Source organism: Balaenoptera ricei, chromosome 11 (assembly GCF_028023285.1).
Source record: "Balaenoptera ricei isolate mBalRic1 chromosome 11, mBalRic1.hap2, whole genome shotgun sequence".
In the NCBI taxonomy this organism is placed as follows: domain Eukaryota; kingdom Metazoa; phylum Chordata; class Mammalia; order Artiodactyla; family Balaenopteridae; genus Balaenoptera; species Balaenoptera ricei.
In genome coordinates, this window is record NC_082649.1 from 38,810,020 (window position 1) to 38,827,339 (window position 17,320).

Genomic DNA, 17,320 nt, shown 5'->3' on the forward strand with positions numbered 1-17,320 from the left:
TCCCGAACATGTCTATTCAACCTCCACCTTAAAAAATGAGACTTTCAAAACAGAGCTCAGATTTCCCTAATCTGAATTTCTGGGAGATGAAGCCTAGAAATTTTTTGAAACCTCTAGAAGCTGTTGCAGCCGGTCCAATGGGCATGACTCTGCACTGCCTTAGCCCAGGAGTGGGGATAGATACGAGTGGCATGCTGACTGCCACACGGGAAGCTGGGAAGGGTCACAATGGACACGAAGCCCTCTAATGCTAAATCTGACCTCTCAGCCACATCCCTGCTCTCCTCCAACCTAAAATAAAATGGGCCATTCCCTGCAATTTGGCCCCTTTTCCTCTGGAGATAATTCCCAACCTTCTTGATTGTGTGGATGACAGGCCCTCCTGAGCTACAGGCTCAGATCCAAGGGCTGGTAAGAGGGAGACAATTCTGTCCCCAAAGAAGCGGAGAGGATGGAAAGCAACTCAGGTAAGGCATCTGGATCTCTGAGAATCACTTCCCCCAGCTGTCTTTTGCAGTTCTGGGCTTTTCTGCTTGGGATGGGCCTGTAGACTTGGCCAGCTGGGGTCAAAGCCATGAGCCCAGACCATCCTTAGGGTCTTTCTTTCTTTTCTATTTCCCCACACAACAACCTAACCTGCTCTAAGAGCCTTTCTACATGATGGTATAAGTTGAGCTAATATTTAACTGGTATGTGCAACATGGCCATACCATGTGCAAAATACTGAAATACTTCTTTACAAGTTAGTAAACAGCTACTGGGCCCCAGCGTCTGAAACTCCCTGAACCCACTCACAATCCAACAACTAAATATTTGCATCAGAGGCCCTCAGGAGCCCCCTCCAATGTAACAGCCAACATCTACTCTGACGGATGAATTTTGGTCTCTACGTATTGTTAAATATTTTGAGTATCATCCCTGGGTATGCATGAAAGTGTGACCCCTCCCAGGGCTTTTGCTTGCCCACGAGGGTCACACCTAGAGTTGGGGAAGGATGTTCCCACTACGGGATTTCAGCTTAACCCTCCCTTACCCTGGCCCGCAGCCCCTGGCCTGCCCGTGACTGTCTCTCACCTCTGTCCCCATCGTCTTCTGGCTCCTCCTGCGGGGCCTGCTCCAGCACAGCCACATCCCCCCGGGGCCCTGCTGGCAGCTCCCCATTGGACACAGTCTTGTTTAGTGATGCCAGCTGTGGTGGTGGCGGCTGTGCCAGCTTCTGCCGAAGGGCATTGATCTCCCGGCGTAGCAGGCGGACACGGCGGGTCCGGGCCCCACTGGACCGCATGGCACTCACCAGGTCCAGTTTTTCCAGCAGCTCCTTCAGCTGCACCTCTGGGGACAAGTGGGCCCGGTTCTCTGGGATGAGGATGTTGTCCACTGCCAGGGAGAAGAGAGGACAGAAGAAGGGGCTGAAGGACCTGACCAGCCCAGGGCAAAGGGAAGGGCAGGGGCCAATTCCTTCGGATGCAAAATATTCTCCTGGAGTGCCTGGGCCAGTGGCTTCCAGCAGCGTCACTGTGGGGCCTTGGCCCTGGCAACACCGCTCCCAGGAGGGCAGCCACAGGGACAAGGTCAGAATCTGGGAAACACCTGCAGGAAGCAGTTCACAGTCACGATTATGGGCTCCGTGGAGCAGGCACGAGGCAGCTTGGCAATCCCCCGGCGCGAGTGACTGTTTGGCTGCTGCCATCGAGAAGCAGAGAGCAGGGGCAGGCAGAGTAGGGAATTACGGAGGCAATTCCATTTTTCTGATGCTCTACCTGCACTCTTCTGAATGAGCCAGACATACACCAGCACTGCACTCCTGCTGCCCATGCTCCAACGCCACACAGAGGGAGTCCAGGAAAGAAAGACCCTTGGTGAATCTTTAGCTTTTCAGACAGACAGCTAGTACCTGATTCCCCTTATCCTACTATTCAAGAAGTGCTCAGGGAATTAACTTTAATCCTTGGAACTATCCCAGCCACAAGCACATGTACCCCAGCCTGTGCCTATCCCCAGCTTTGCTCCTGGAGTCTACCCTATAGCCCCAAGGCCCATCCTGATCCCTGGCTCTCTGGGCTCTATCCCTGTGCCTCCTCCTGGCCCCTCTCCTCCCTGCCCGTCCAGGCTTCTCACCGTCTTCCCAGGAGAAGCGGTAAAAGTCCTCCAATTTGGGTGACTCGGGCAGGTGGGTGCCCCTCTTGGGGTCATAGCCGATGTTCTCTGCCTGCCGCCGGGCGTGCCGCAGGATGGCCCCTCCCAGGTCCCGCAGGCGGACAGCTGCTCGGTGGAAAATTGTGTCTTTAGCATTATACTTCATGCAGTTGGTAACTATAAGGTTAAAGTCCTCCTCAAACTCCTCCAAGGTGCGGTACAGGTGGGACTCCAGCTTCCGCCTCATAGTAGAAAAATCCATTGGCTTGGATATGAATTCCAGGTAATCTGGAACCTAAACATATAAAACCTGTACAATTACAACAACCATTTACTAGCCAAACAGGCGCACCCTTCAGCGGCACTCTTGCCTCCCCATTTTCTGGCTTGGCCATGCCGGGCTCACCCACAGCCCCAGGGCCCTGGCCCACCCTGGCCTGCTGAGCCCTCACCATGGGCAAGTCTACTAGCCTTGCTAGACACCCCCAGGTTTTGTACACCCTGTGGCCCAACCCCTTCCTAGCCTGCTCAGACCCTATTTCCATTTCAGGCGGGGCTCACTGCTCAGGAAGTAGGGGGGGAACTTGCCTCACTCAGGTTGACGGGCTCGGCAAAGATGTGTGCGGGATCCTTCTCCTGCAGCAAGTCCAGTGTTGTCCTCAGCAGAACGTTGAATGGCATAAGCTCCAGCTCCATGGCGGCCTGCTGGACCTTGACCTGTCGGGGAGATAGGGAGAAATCAGGACACCCCCCAAAGAGGCACCGAACTTTTGCTTGATAACTTGACTTTCACCAGTTGCGTACAACAAATTTTCACAAGATATTAAGCTGACCACTATTTGAGGAGTTATCACTGAACTTTTAGCCTAGAAATAATGACACCAACAGCTACCACTTTGTGAACATTTCCTATGCATTCAGCGCTATACCAAAACTTATAGTAATAATAGTTAATACCTTTATAGTCCTTACTAAGTGCCAAGTAATGTTCAAAATAGGCACAAATGAGGTATTTTACAAAGAGGAAACTGAGGCACGGAAGGACTAAGTAAGTGACTGGCCCAAGGTCACACAGCTAATAAGGGACAGATTGGGATTCACAGTGTGTGCTTTTGACTACTATGCCACACTGCCTTTCTACTTATATTACCTCAGTTAATCATCACAATAACCTCGAAGGAGAAACTGTTATTATCTCCATTTTACAAATATGGAATCTGAGGTTTGAAAAGAGTATGATGAGGAGTTACTAACCCAAGGTCACCTGGCTAGAAAAGAACAGAGACAGGACTTATACCTAGGTCTGACTTAGTCCAAGGGGCACACTGATGATATAAAATGTCCCTTGGGCCAGAATTCCCACCTAATTGGCCCTTGACCACCTAGGTCGGCCTAGGGTGACCAGGGCCTCGAGGCTCACCCCCTTAGGCGGCAAGTAGCCTGACATATTTGCAGCAGTGTGCTATACAAATGTTATTTTCCATGTGTGCCCTAATGTAAAAAGGTTGGGAAGCCGTGTATTAGACTATAAGTTCCTGCCTCTTGGCTACATCAAAACAGGCCTGCCTGCATCCCCTGCCTGCTTCGTTTTCCCTTACAATTCTCTGGACCAGAAATGGGAAGAGAAGCTCAGCTGTGGGACCAGGCCTGGGACAGCACAGACAGTTTGAATCCATAGACAAGGTCCTGAGATGTCCTCCATGCCCACCTGTGGCATGAGCTGCCCAGTCTCAGCGGTGGAAACTCGGGCTACAGGACCGTGAGAGAAGGGCTTGTGCTGGGGCTGAACAGTGAAGCAGAGTTTGGAGAAAGAGAGAAAGAACATCTTTAACCCAGGCCTCTGAAGCATGCGAGTAACAGCTGCTATTCCTGGACCAGACAGAACAGTTTTGGCATTTAATTAATAGTTTTTGCTCACTGTCATGTGCAGAGTGCTGCCGTAGACACTTCAGGGAGGCAAAGAGTATCAATAATGATGATGATGATAGCAGCTGACACTTCTATAGCCTTATTACGTGCCAGGCACTGTTCTAAGCTCTTTATATACACTAAGTCATCTAATCCTCACAACCTTACGAGATGGGTTCTATTATTACCCCCATTTTATAGTCAAGGAAACTCGAGGTATAAGGAGATTAAGCAACTTAATGTCATACAAGTAGTAAGTGGCAGAGCCAGGATATAAACGCAGGCTGTCTGAATAAAGACGCAGACATAGAGAATGGAATTGAGGACGGGGGAGGGGGAAGGGTAAGCTGGGACGAAGTGAGAGAGTGGCATGTACTTATATACACTACCAAATGTAAAATAGATAGCTAGTGGGAAGCAGCCGCATAGCACAGGGAGATCAGCTCGGTGCTTTGTGACCACCTAGAGGGGTGGGACAGGGAGGGTGGGAGGGAGAAGCAAGAGGGAGGGGATATGGGGATATATGTATACATATAGCTGATTCACTTTGTTATACAGCAGAAACTAACACAACATTGTAAAGCAATTATACTCCAATAAAGATGTTAAAAAGAAAACCAACACGCAAGCTGCCTGATGCCACAGCTCATATTCCTAATTCCTATGCTACACTACCTACCTCAACATTCCCCATGCTCAGAGGCTTAGAATCTCCTTGAACAGAGGTTGGAAAATTTAAATGATTCAAGACTATAAGTGTTTAAAGGCCAAGTGAGAAACCCCAGAAGCTCCCAGGTCAAAGGTGATACCCATAAGAATGGCTTGAGAAGCTCTCCAAAACATAAGGCCAGGCTCCCCCGCCTCCACCCCCCCAGATATCCTGAATGAGAAACTCCAGGGATGGGCCCCTGGATAGGCATAGGATATTAAGCTTATGCCTGAGGCCACCAGGAGCTAAACTCCCTAAATTCGAAGCCATCAGCAGCACCACACCCAATGCAGAGTAGGCAGGCCTTGGAGCCCATAGTGCTGGGCAGGAAGGTAAGAAAGCTGACACCAGGCAGGGGCTCCTGGGTCTCCTGAAGCCACACTGACAGTAAGAGAAAAAGATCTTGAACAAGAGCCCTGGGGGCTCCTCCTCACCTGCTCCCGCTTGAGCTTTTCTCTTTTCCGAATCAGCTCAATTAGCAGCCGTGCCCGCTCCAAGTCATGCCGGAGCTTCTGCCAGTATTTCAGCTCTTCCTTCACTGCATTTGTCTTCTCGTCCTGCTCCCGCTGCAGGAGGGAAGGGAAAGGATAGAGGAGCTGTGGGCCTCCTTCCTGCCCAAAGTCCTCTCCCTGCTCAAGCCTCCTGGGGCCTCAGCAGCTAAGAGCCCCATCCCCTTCCTGGACCCATGGTCCCAGAGACCCTTCCACCCCCTCTACAACCCTTCCTCCTGGGCTTCCCCAGCCTTGTAACAATGTTTCTTCACTATAGCACAATAACCATTGCTGGGGTGAGAGCTGGGACTGCTTCTCCCTACCTCCAGGGACACCAGAGAGCAGCTGTGCATCCTCAGGTCTGGAAAGAATTTCAGAAGGAAACTAATAGACACCTCAGGGTGGAAAGAATTTCACCCTAGAGCTTCGACTTGGCTAGAAAACAAAGCGAAGTTTTTACTACGAGCTTGTGCTTACTGACTTGAACATACTTTAAAACACCACCACCACCACCAAAAACATGATTCTTGCCCTAAAAGAGGTTACAGTGTAGTTGAGGGAAGAAAGAGGCCCAGGGTTTGATACGCAAGGGCACAGCAGCATAAAGACAACAAAAACTGATTGGATAAACTGAATATAAAATGCTAAGAGGACATAAAATAGAGAAGATCTCAGTGGATTGGGGTTAGGTCAGGGATTCCTGGGACGAGCAATCTTACTAGGGTTTCACATTTAATGATGCAAGTGGATAAAGAAAGCAGTAAGAAAGGCCTCTTTTGGAACCGAAGGGACCACAAAGCAGAAGTATGAAGGCAGAAATAGTGATTCTTTGCTTGTTGAGAAAAATGGGCTGGCCAGAGCAGAGAAACTGGAGAACCACAAAAGCCAAGGAAGACCCAGGATCCAGCTGGCAAGAAGCTTCAAATGCCAGGCAAAAAAGCCTGGACGTGGCCTGCCTGGAGAGGGGGAATATATTCCGGAAAAGGAAATGACAGGATGGAAAATGGTTGAGTGTGTAAGACAGTACCAGTTGTAAAGCAAAGAAAGAATTAGAGGCTGGAGACCACCTGGAAAGCTACTGCTGAAATTAAGGGGGCATGGGTGAGCAGGGTAGTTGTGGAATGGAGATAAAGGGCCATATACTGATAAATCCCCCAAAACAGATCAGGGGATGATTAACTGCAGCTCCTTATGGAGGAAAGAGCCAAAAGTAACTCCAAGGTGGGCAACGTCTGAGGTCAGGAGGAAGAAAGTTCCATGACAGTAATGGGGAAATACATTTACGGAGATGAAGGAAGATAATGAATTCAGTTTCCAATATCTGAGTTCAGGAAACAGCATCTACACGGACATCTATAGTTCCTCTGCCCCAGAGGGACTGAGGGCAGAAAAAAGGGAGGGGACAAGACAAGAAACCTGGAGCTACTGCTACACAGTTATTGACAACTACGAGAGTGGACAAGCTCTCCAAGCCAACAGGGAGGCAACAGAGCCCCTGGGAGTGTTACCATTATGGGGTAAGAATTAGGATCAGCACAGGGTACAGTCAGTGGGGTAGAGGGGGTGGGAAATGGTGTCACAGAGAAGCTCTAAGACAAAGCGATCGTGGTGTCAAATGTAGTCCAACAGTCTATAAGGTGAGAATCTGAGGAAAGACTTGCTGGGCTGGAAGGGGGTCACTGATGTTCTAGAAGAAGCTACAGGGGAGCAAGCAGACCATTTCAAGGAGAGATTGGATATACACTTCCCCTTCAGGACTTCAGTTACAAAAGGCAAAAGTAAAATCAGACAGAACAGAGGGCACCAGAGTCATGGGAAGGCTTGCCTTGTCTCTGGAGTAATGGTGTGGGAATATTTAAAGGCAGAAGTAATGGAACAAGTGAAGAGGCAGAGAGAACTAAATATGTTTTTTAAAAGTCTCTCAGGAGGCCTCCACCATCTCGGAAAACACTAAACATGCAGCAACTCCAGTTGCTAATGTCTAAAAGATCACCCCAACTGGGCAGGCTGTGCGCTACAACCTAGATGGTTAGTGTATTTTTTATGGAACATTTTTAGGCAGATGGCAGTATAGTGTCTTAAGGAAAGTATGCCTTTTCCTAACTTATACAACATGGTCACCTGACTCTCAGCCCACTTCTTCCTTTCTGCCATATCTAAAGGGTTTTCCCCACGAAGAGGGAAAGCTGGGCTTGCTTTCCACTCTCCCCTAGAATTTGCTCCAAGCCAAGCCTCTCTCATCTAGAAGGGCTGCTATCTGGTCTGAAGAGCTCTACAGTCCTGGAGGTCACTCCTGGGATGGACCACCTAGAGAGGTGATGGCTACAGGCAAAGGCCCCGCAGAAGGCTCAGGGAGGTTGCCCCAACCATCTTTCCTTCGTCACTCTCCACCTCACTCCACTGCCCTCAAATAACTACTTCACCTACCTGCTCAGCATTCCTTTGGGACTGCAGGTGGGAGTGCAGGCGCCGGATGAGGGGGACACCGTTCCGTGCCTGCCGCTTCAACAGCCAGTAGTTGTGAAGCCGCTGCATGAACTGGTTTTTCCTCTGAAAGGAGAGACCACTACAGATCTTGTTCAACCTTGAGTAGAGGAGGCACAGGGAAGTGAAAGACAGGGTCAGTGGGCAGCCCAGATTACAGGCTCCTATTCAGACCCCCTGGTTCATTTCTGAACCTTATAGAGGAAGACAGAATAAAGTAGCCAAATGCCTCACCTCAGAGAAAGGCTTGAAGAGGACAGCAAAGTTAAGCAGCTCAGATTCAGCATGGGATATTTCACTTGATTTTCCACCTCCTGCCTTGCAGTCCTGATCCTCCAAAAGAACCCTCCCCCAGGAACCCTGACCCTATAGTCCTGGACCCCCGAGACACAGGTCTGCGCCCCAACACCCCCACTCTTCTCTTGATAAAGGCAGCAAAAGAGAACAGGAACTTGCATAAGCTGTGGGCAAAGCGGTCACTATTTCCTGCCCCCTGTAGTTAAGGGTCCCACCAGACCAGGGAGTAGTCCACAGCCAAGCTGGAAGGAAAATTAGTAGGAATACAGCAGGCTACTGCCTTCTGAACCCAAATACAACCCTTTGGAGTTGTCTGACCTCTGGTTTTTCATTAAAAATCTCAGTAACCTAAAAATGTCTAATTTTGAACCAAATGAAAAAAAAATGGATCTAAAGATGTAAGAGGATGGAGAATCTGAAAATTTAGCTGGCTAGACAAAGAAAGATAAGTACTGTATGGTAACACTTATATGTGGAATCTAAAAAATACAACAGGAGAATTCCCTGGTGGTCCAGTGGTTAAGACTCGGTGATTTCACTGCGAGGGCCCAGGTTCAACCCCTGGTCAGGGAACTAAGATCCCACAAGCCGTGTGGCGTGGCCAAAAAAAATAAATAAATAAAAAATACAACAAGCTAGTGAATATAACATAAAAGAAGCAGACTCATAGATATAGAGAACAAACAAGTGGTTACCAGTGTGTGGCAGGGGGGCAGGGGGCAATACAGGGCTGGGGGAGTGGGAAGTACAAACTATTGGGTGTAAGATAGGCTCAAGGATGTATTGTACAATACAGGGAATACAGCCAGTATTTTGTAATAACTGCAAATAGAAAGTAAGCTTTAAAAATTGTATGAAAATTTATAAAAATTTTTTTTAATTTAGCTGGCTAAACTGCGCCAAAAGAGAAGTCTGGAGGTCAGCGCTCAAGCCAATAACACGTGGAGCAGGGAGGAGTGGGAAGGGAATTAATGAGCTCCCACAGTCTCTACCATAATGCCCAAACTTCAACATGGGTCACATTATTCCCATGTTATAAAAGATGGAAAGGCAGCTTAGGAACTGAGGCTGAATACATTGTCAAAGTCACTAATGCAGCTAATAAAATGGTGAAGCCGGGCAGGATTGGAACTCATGATCTCTCTGCTACACCATCTGTGTTCCGAAATTGGTTAAGCAAGGCCTCAGTGCTCCTGTGGCGTTTCCTCTGCTTCTTCTCTTCCTCTTACTCCACTGAAAGGAAGACAATTATGGCTAAACAAGAAGGTGGAATCCAAGAAGGATGTTCATGTTGGGCTAGACATTGCTCACCCAGGCCTTGCGCCTTTCCATGGTCAGACATTCCTGCCCCAAAGCCAAGCTTACAAAATCAAGGCCTAGGCCTTTCCCCAAAGGACAGATCCCCCACCAACACCCATGCCAAGCACACCTGCCCAGATGCAGGCAGCCCCCTCCTTCTACAACCTCTTGGCCATGGAGGGTCCCAACGGCATTTGTGCAGGTGGGGAAAAGAATAATAATAAAATAGCAGTAGCAGCAGAAGCCACCATTTATTGAGCGCTTACTATTTGCCAGGCACTGTGCTTTACTTGTATTATCTCATCTATTTCTCCCAACAACCCTATGAGGTAGGTTCACTTACAAATAAATAAACTAAGGCTGAAAGAAGTTAAGTGACTTGCCAAAGATCACACAGGTAGTTAGTGACAGAAGCAAGATTCAAACACAGGTCTGTCTGGTTCTTAGCCAGCATGCTGTGCTGGCCCCTGAAAGAGACCACCTACAAGAGCAGACCTGACAACCAAAAAGTCTAGCCCCAGGGCATAACCACCCTACAGATGGAGACTAAGGATGGACCCACTCACCAAAGGGAGGAGGGGAGCCTAGAACAGCTCTGTGACTAGAAGGCCCATTTCCAGTTGACTGAATCTAACTCCAGCCATTGCTCACAAGAGCCTCTCCCTCTGGATCTTGTCAGCTCTTGTGTCTTCCTTCCAGACCAACAAGTCTGGTTGCCTATTTCCCTCATACAACTCACTCCACACTGCCCTCCAGTATTCCTTTCTCCCTATCCCTTATACCAAGAGAGACAGACAGCAGGAACAGAACCTAGAGGCATCACAAGCCCCAGCTTGTCCAGGGTCTGTCGCTTTACCCCTGGTTCCTTCCAGCCCTTAGAACAGGACTTGGCATATAGTAAGTGCTCAATAAACATCTCATTGAATGAATAATGGAGTGAACAACTTTACCTCCCGTGGCTGCAGTTTCTTCATCTGGGGGTGTGGGAGAAGGTGCAAGGACTATGTTAGATGAATAATCTCCAAGATTCCTTCCTGCTCTAACACTGTAGTCTTTTTAGTGAACATCACCAATGAGATGGGCCTCCGCTGGAAAATCTTCCCTGTCTCTTGCTTGTCTGCCAAGCTCCCATCCCTCCAACAGCGCCAGCTACCTCTCTGATGGTTTAAAACAGGCACAATGGTTTCTCTACAGACTCGGTGGGGGCCAAGGTGGCTTAGTTACACAGCAGAGCTGAGTGATCTTCTTTCCTTTAAATCTAAAAGCTTCTCAGGAGGAGACACAGCATATCTTCCCCACACGACCACCCCCTTACACAAAGTCCCCATCATTCCCAGGACAGAGCTTTCTGGACAGCAGGTACCTATACTGACCCCTTGAAACAGTGGTTCTCAATCGGAAGTAGTTCTATCCCCATAAGGTTACCAGAAACATATGTAGGGAGCACTGAGGTTGTCACAAAGACCAGGCAATGAGGGAGGGGATGCAAATGGCACTTACAGACAAAGACCAGGGATGCTAAACATCGAGAAATGTACGGGACAGCCCTAATAATGAATTACCTCCTGTCCAAAATGCCACTTGTGCCCTGTTGAAAAATACTATCTTAGACATCCTGTCACCTGGGTTTCTAAGCAACTTAAGTGTCTGTCTCACCTTGAATCAAAGGAAATACATTGCTTTGAAGGGCACAATCAAAACCACAAACCAGGCCAGGTGAGCCCAGGGTCTAAAGGAGAAGTCTAAATTTGAGAGCACAGAAGAGAACAGGTATTCACCAACCTTGGGGAAAGAAGCCTGGCTCAGGGCCAACACCAGCCCGAGAAGAAATCATGAGTCCCTAGGGAGCCCTCCTAGGCAGGCTCACCTGTAAGAGGGTATCTGTGGGACAGTGACCATGGGGACAGTGGAGGGTGTGTCTCGGCCCACTTCCTCTGGCTCCTTCTTGATCCTTTGCTTCAAAGTCATCTTGTTCTTCTTGGACACTCCCTTGAGGGGGCCGCCTACCCCACCTTGGCCTTCATCTTCCTCCTCCTCTTCTACCTCTTCCTTCTCTTCTTCCTCCCCACAGCCCTCCTTCAGCCCTTCTTCGTCCCCAGCCTCACTGAGACTTCCTGGGGAGTCGCCCTTCCTCCTAGCAGTGGCAGCACCTGGCGGCGAGTGGGCCTCACAGTAGGCGGTCTTGCGCACCGTGAAGATGGTGCCATTGAGGCTGGTCTCACGCATAGGCTCAATCTTCATGAAGAGCCCAGCCCGCTGTGCACACGTCACATGGAAGGCCGTGTAGCAGTTCACCTTATGGCACTGGATGGCTGCACCCAGCCCCTTCTGCTTGCAGATATAGCAGGTTAGTTTCCAGCGGGCAGGTGGGATGTTGTCGATGCCCTCAATAGGCTCCAGGAACACGGTGTTAGCAAAGCAGACTTCAGGGATCCAGATGGCACACACCACGTGGGCCCAGTGCCCATCGCTGGTCTGTTTGAAGGCGCCACCCTTGTTGGGGCAGAGGACGCAATCCACAGGCCGGGAGGGAGACTGTAGGCAGCAGCGGCATAGCCACTGGCCCTCAGGGATGTAAGGGACGCCATAGCACTCCTGGTGTACAGCCAGGTTGCAGATGTCACAGAAGAGAATGACGTTGCTGTTGTGGCATTCGTCATCCAGGCATACGCAGCAGAAAGCATCTTCGTCAATGAGTGACTGTTGGGCCCCACTGCTTCGACTCTCCAAGTATGACTCCTTCTCAAGCCGGTCCACCAGCAGCTCAAAGGTATCTGCCGACACCAAACTGTGCCCATCTACTCGCCGCTTCTCATTTACCATGTCCAGCCAGGCAAGGTCTTCCTCATCCATGTCGTACTCTACTTCTGCATCCAGGTCTTCAGGCGGCTTCTCAATGTAGCGGTAGTAGGCAGCAGGCAGAGGGGGTGCTTCTGGCTGACTGCCTGAGTCCACCATGCGGAAGCTGGGTTGCGGGAGGTGGAAGGAAGTGCCGGATGCATGCTTGGAGCAGGACTCCTTCTTTTTGCCCTTGGATGAGGGTTTTTTGGATTTGACAGGGAACTGAGGCTGCTCACTGTTTTCCTTGTTACTATTGCATTCAGTGATATCCTGGGCGGTCAACTCATCCTCTGTGATGATCTTGAGCGGATCATAGATGCTAATACGATGCAGACGTCCATCAATGTCCACCTCGACGATCCGCTGGGCCTGGGCATATGTCAGGGTCTCCCGGGTGGGTGAGCACTTCAGACTATAGGGGGATGGGGAGCGCCGGCCCTCGGCATTCTGCCGTGACTTCCGGCGAGGCTTCCTCATGGCACCTGGGAACCAACGAGACAGGCCTAAGGAGAGGAGGCCAGGAGACTGTGAGCCAGACGTTCAGGCATACATGCATTCATTCACCCTTCCATCTGATCAACTGGCCACTGAGCAAACTGGCTATTCTCTCTGTCTGAACATCCTGCCCCTCAGGTACCCACATGGCTTGCTCTTTCACCTCCTCCAAGTCTTTCCATAAACAGTGTTTCTCAGTGAGACCTATGACCATTCTATCCAAAATTGCAAATCCCTTTCCCCCACCAGCAATCTTTCAACCTTCTTTATATTTCACTATAACACTCACCACTTTTTACTGTGCTATGTAATTTATATATTTATCATGTATATTTGTTTCCTTCCACTAGAATGTAAGGTCCATGAGGGGAGGGATTTTTGCCTGTCTTGTTCACTGCTGTATCTCCAGCACCTGGAATGGTGCCTGACTCTTAAGTAAGCATTCTATAAGTGTTAGCTGAATGAAATGAGAAATCAAACACTCATGATCCCTGCCCTCAAGGAGCGCTGTCTGATTGAAGGGACAGAAAAGTAAACACAACAGATCACTACAGATCAATGCAACATGGGGAGAGAGCTAAAGTTCTAATGAGGTACATAAGGCTGTGGGACAGCTAACTATGGAAAAGGGGGTGGTGGTTAAGGCTTAGGAAAGGAGTAAACAACAACAGCATCCACTTACAAGCTCTTCACATGACCTGTGGCCCCATGGCGGATCAAAAATCCACAGGTCTAGAGCCCTCTCCCAACCCATCTTACCATGATCCATGATCAGAAACCCTATCCCCGACCATGCCCAGGGGTGAAGGGGTAAGGCACCTGAATGTCTGTCGCATGTGATCTAAGGACTTCAAACTACAATGTGCAGGGTATTCTCTGCAAAAGGCAGCATTCAGGATGCACTGGCTAGTACATCTCTAAGCAGAAACCCTGGAAGCTCTGGGAGTGGCCCCAAGTGGCCTATGTGGGACCCTCACTGGACCTAAGGCCAAGGTAACTGGGGCAATGTCTGGGGTAAACTCTCAATGCATCTGTTACCTCAAAAGCCCCTCTCTCCCAAAATACATCCAGTCCACCCTTGTGCAACAAAGAGAAAGCTCTAAATTTTTCCCATTGTTCTCTGGGATGGAGGGAATTATGACAAGCTCACAAGGAGCTGTGGTCACAGTTACTGAGGCCATCAATACTAAGAAAGACCTTTGGGGCTTCCCTGGTGGTGCAGTGGTTGAGAATCGCCTGCCAACGCAGGGGACACGGGTTCGAGCCCTGGTCTGGGAAGATCCTACATGCCGCGGAGCAACTGGGCCCGTGAGCCACAATTACTGAGCCTGCGCATCTGGAGCCTGTGCTCCGCAACAAGAGAGGCCACGATAGTGAGAGGCCCTCGCACCGCGATGAAGTGTGGTCCCCGCTTGCCACAACTAGAGAAAGCCCTCGCACAGAAACGAAGACCCAACACAGCCAAAAATAAATAAATTAATTTATTAATTTAAAAAAAAAGAAAAGATGACTACTATCTTTTAAAAAAAAAAAAAAAGAAAAACCTTTGGGGATATGGTGCCCTGAGGTGCGGGCAGAGACTTGGAAGGGTATGAACAGGGAGACGATTTCAAGGAGAAAAACAGAATTTGTCACCTTGCTTGCAGGATCTACCATCTTTATAAAGTGGAAATGGTGATGATAATGTAGCACACTTTTACAAACTACAAAGCCCTTTTACTTTTAATATTTTTCACAACTACCTTGCAAGGGAGAATAGATATCCTCATTTCCATTTTACAGATGAAGACACAGAAGCTCAGAAAGGTGTCACTCCCCCTAAAGCTGGTTAAGTGACAGAGCTACAGTTCAAACCCAGATCTTCTGATCTGCTCAAGCCATCTCACTAGGACATAAGGACACCACAGAGATGCCATGGTCTGGTACAAAAAGAGGCTCTGAGGCAGTCCAGGTTCTAATCTTGGCCCTGTGTGACCCGGAGAAAGTCACTGAAACGTTCTGTGCCCGCACACTCCATCAGTAAAATGAAATTAATAAAATTTATTTCTTAAGGGTTGCTATTTGTTAATAAGGTATTCTTAACATCCTTATTTTAAAAGCCTTCCAATCCCAAAGTCTGACTGAAAGAAACAAACAAAAAACAACTTGGCTGAGGCACAGTGCCAGGCAGGCACAAACCCTATTTGGAACCAAAGGAAAGAGAATCACTCGCAGAAATTCTGTCCAGGTTCCAGAGACCCTTGGCCACTACATGCCTGACAAATGCCAACTCCCTGGGGGCAGCCCGGGCCAACAGACCTGCTTTATTATCCCCACCCTGTCAAGGGCATGCAGACCCTTGCAGAGGTGTGAAAATCTACCTCAAGAGTAACTTGAAATGGTTCAGAAAGGGGATGTAGCTCCTCCTTTGTCAAAGCTACGATATATTCCTCCTCCCTACCCGCTACCTCCTAGGCAACTCGAGTATCTCTCAACCAAGCAGCAAGTATCTACAGAGGCCTCTGCTGTCCTACCCAAGCCTCTAGACACTGGGGGGCCAACTCCAGAGGGGGAAGGGCTGCTGCTGAGGAAAACGAAATGAGTTTCGCCCTCAAGGAGCTTACAGTCTAGTTTTTTGGCGGGAGTTTCTCATCCCACACAGCCCTTCCCACATACACAGCTCCAAATACCTCCAACACCCCCAGAGGTCTACTCGGCATCCCCTGAGCCCCCACTCGCCCACCCCACCCAGGTCCGCGAAGAATAAGGAGTTTCTGCAATTAGACTGTTCCCCCTGCACCCCACACGAGATACTCATGAGACAAGGACCCCAGCCAAGGCTCCCGCCCCTTTAAAGGGGCACCTCTTCCAAAAGAATCCTGACCCTTCGGAGAGGAAAGGGGGAAATAACATCTCCTCACCAGAGGGGAGGGAGCGAGCGTGCCTGAGACAGACGCGGAGTCCGACCCTCAGAGAAAGCTAGCGCCTGCGAACAAGCGGGGCACAGAGGCAAGCGCCCATTGGCCGCCTCACCTGCCCGTCTGGAGGAACCGGGGGGCCAAGGGACGCTCAGGGGGTGGAACTCTCCTCTGGCCTGACCAATTGGAGAGCGCGGTGGGGGCGGGGCTCGGCGGCTCGGCTTCCAGGGCCGGGGGGGGGAAACAAGATGGCGGCTGCGGGAGGGGGTCCTCGCTTTTCAGCTCCCCCCTCACCCGCCTTCTCCTTCTCCGCTGCCACCCTGGCTCCAGGAAAGAGCTTTCGCGCCGCCCCCACCCCGCTCGGGAAGCCCCTCGCTTCCCTCCCCCATCCCGCGCAGTCCCTGGTCCCCGTAGGCCCCGCTGCCCCCGCCCCCGCTCCGTCCGGCCCCGCTGCCACCCCCATTACCTCAGCCGCCGGCCCGGCCCCACCGTTCGGGGCCCCTGGGCGCGGGCGGGCCGGCCGCCTAGCAGGTCGGCGCGGCCCGGGGAGCGGAGCGCGGCCTCCTCCCGCGCTGGCCTCCGTGGCCACCGCCGTGCCCCCTCCCGGCCCGTGCTGGGGCCCCGGCCCGGCCGCCGCCGCTCCCGGGGGAGGAGGGGGAATGGAACCGCCGCCGCCGCCGCCGCTGCCGCCACGGAGCCCGGCCGAGGGGAGGGAGGGATCAGCCCCCAGGCAGGATCCGCCCCTCCGGCCTCCCCCCCTCCCCCCGCCACCTCCACCCCTTCCCTCGCTCCCTCTCTGGCTCCGCGGGCTCTCCCGCTGAACAGGAGCGGGAGCGCGAAAGAGAGGGGAAACAAGAAAAAAATCCCCCCGCCCGTGCCCGGCGCGGCGGCGGCGGCCAGGGCGACGCGGAGAGGAGCGCGGAGCCGCTGCCGCCACAGGGCACCGTCCCCTGCTCGGCCTCACGGTGGCGGTGCGGACGCGGCAGGGGCGCGGAGCAAAGGCGGGATCTGCGCCCGCCGCGGCCCCGGCTCACGCCGACCTGGCTCGCCACGGGGAGAGTCCGACTAGAGAGCTGGGGGGGGCGTTCGGGTCCAGATGGGAAAGACGGGGTCCCTAACTCCTTAGAGTGGTTAGTCATCCCCTCCCCCAGCCCTGCGGGGGAGGTGGCTAAGGTTTGGAGCAGCAACCCCCCTCCCTGAGCTAGAGGGTCCCTCCAAAGGCTAAGTCAAGAGCAGTCATTGAAGACAAAACCAGTCTGCAGTTTCTTGGGGTGCAGGTGCCTGCACTACTCCCAGAAAGTCGCCCCCCTCCCTCCGTGCTCCAGTCCGGAGGACAAAGGTCTATCGATGTCCATACCCTTCCCCAGTGAGGACAGCCGGGGAAGACCTGCCTCTGTTGTGTACAGGTGAGCCTCTTATTCCCCACGAGACGTCTTTCTTAAGAAACAGACTTGACTTTTCATTGTGTGCCATCCTCTCCCTTCTGTGTTTGAAAAGAGTAAACATAAAAGAGTAAACATAAAAGTTTGACGGTCTACTTAAGGGCATCTGGTAACTCGCTTGTCACTATAGACATGGGAAACACTGTCTCCTTAAACCTGATTTGGCTAGGAGTCCGTTAATTTAATGCAAAAGCCGCTTTATAATAGATGTTTGACAAATGGCAACTTCAGACTTTCAGATATAATCAGCCTGGCTTTTGCTTTGGTAAATAAATTTAAGAAGAGAAAAGGGCTCCTTTGCCACCCCTCTTGCCTATAAAT

At 51.0% G+C, this 17,320-nt stretch overlaps 1 protein-coding gene across 2 annotated transcripts in view; it reads right to left on the minus strand.

Annotated features, from left to right (window-relative positions):
• BRPF3 (bromodomain and PHD finger containing 3) overlaps positions 1-16,330 on the minus strand; it is a 32,850-nt gene extending 16,520 nt beyond the window's left edge. Inside the window, exons 1-7 of one of the 2 annotated variants that reach the window (XM_059938818.1) lie at positions 16,024-16,330; positions 11,192-12,647; positions 7,672-7,828; positions 5,188-5,319; positions 2,725-2,853; positions 2,119-2,431; positions 1,075-1,377 (exon numbers count right to left, since the gene is read on the minus strand). In XM_059938818.1, coding sequence (XP_059794801.1) covers positions 1,075-1,377; positions 2,119-2,431; positions 2,725-2,853; positions 5,188-5,319; positions 7,672-7,828; positions 11,192-12,642 — 2,485 coding nt within the window. In that variant the 5' untranslated portion in view covers positions 12,643-12,647; positions 16,024-16,330. Of the gene's footprint in view, positions 1-1,074; positions 1,378-2,118; positions 2,432-2,724; positions 2,854-5,187; positions 5,320-7,671; positions 7,829-11,191; positions 12,669-16,023 lie in introns of both variants that reach the window. The other variant, XM_059938816.1, reaches the window with a different exon arrangement.
• Between the last annotated feature and the right edge of the window lie 990 nt (positions 16,331-17,320).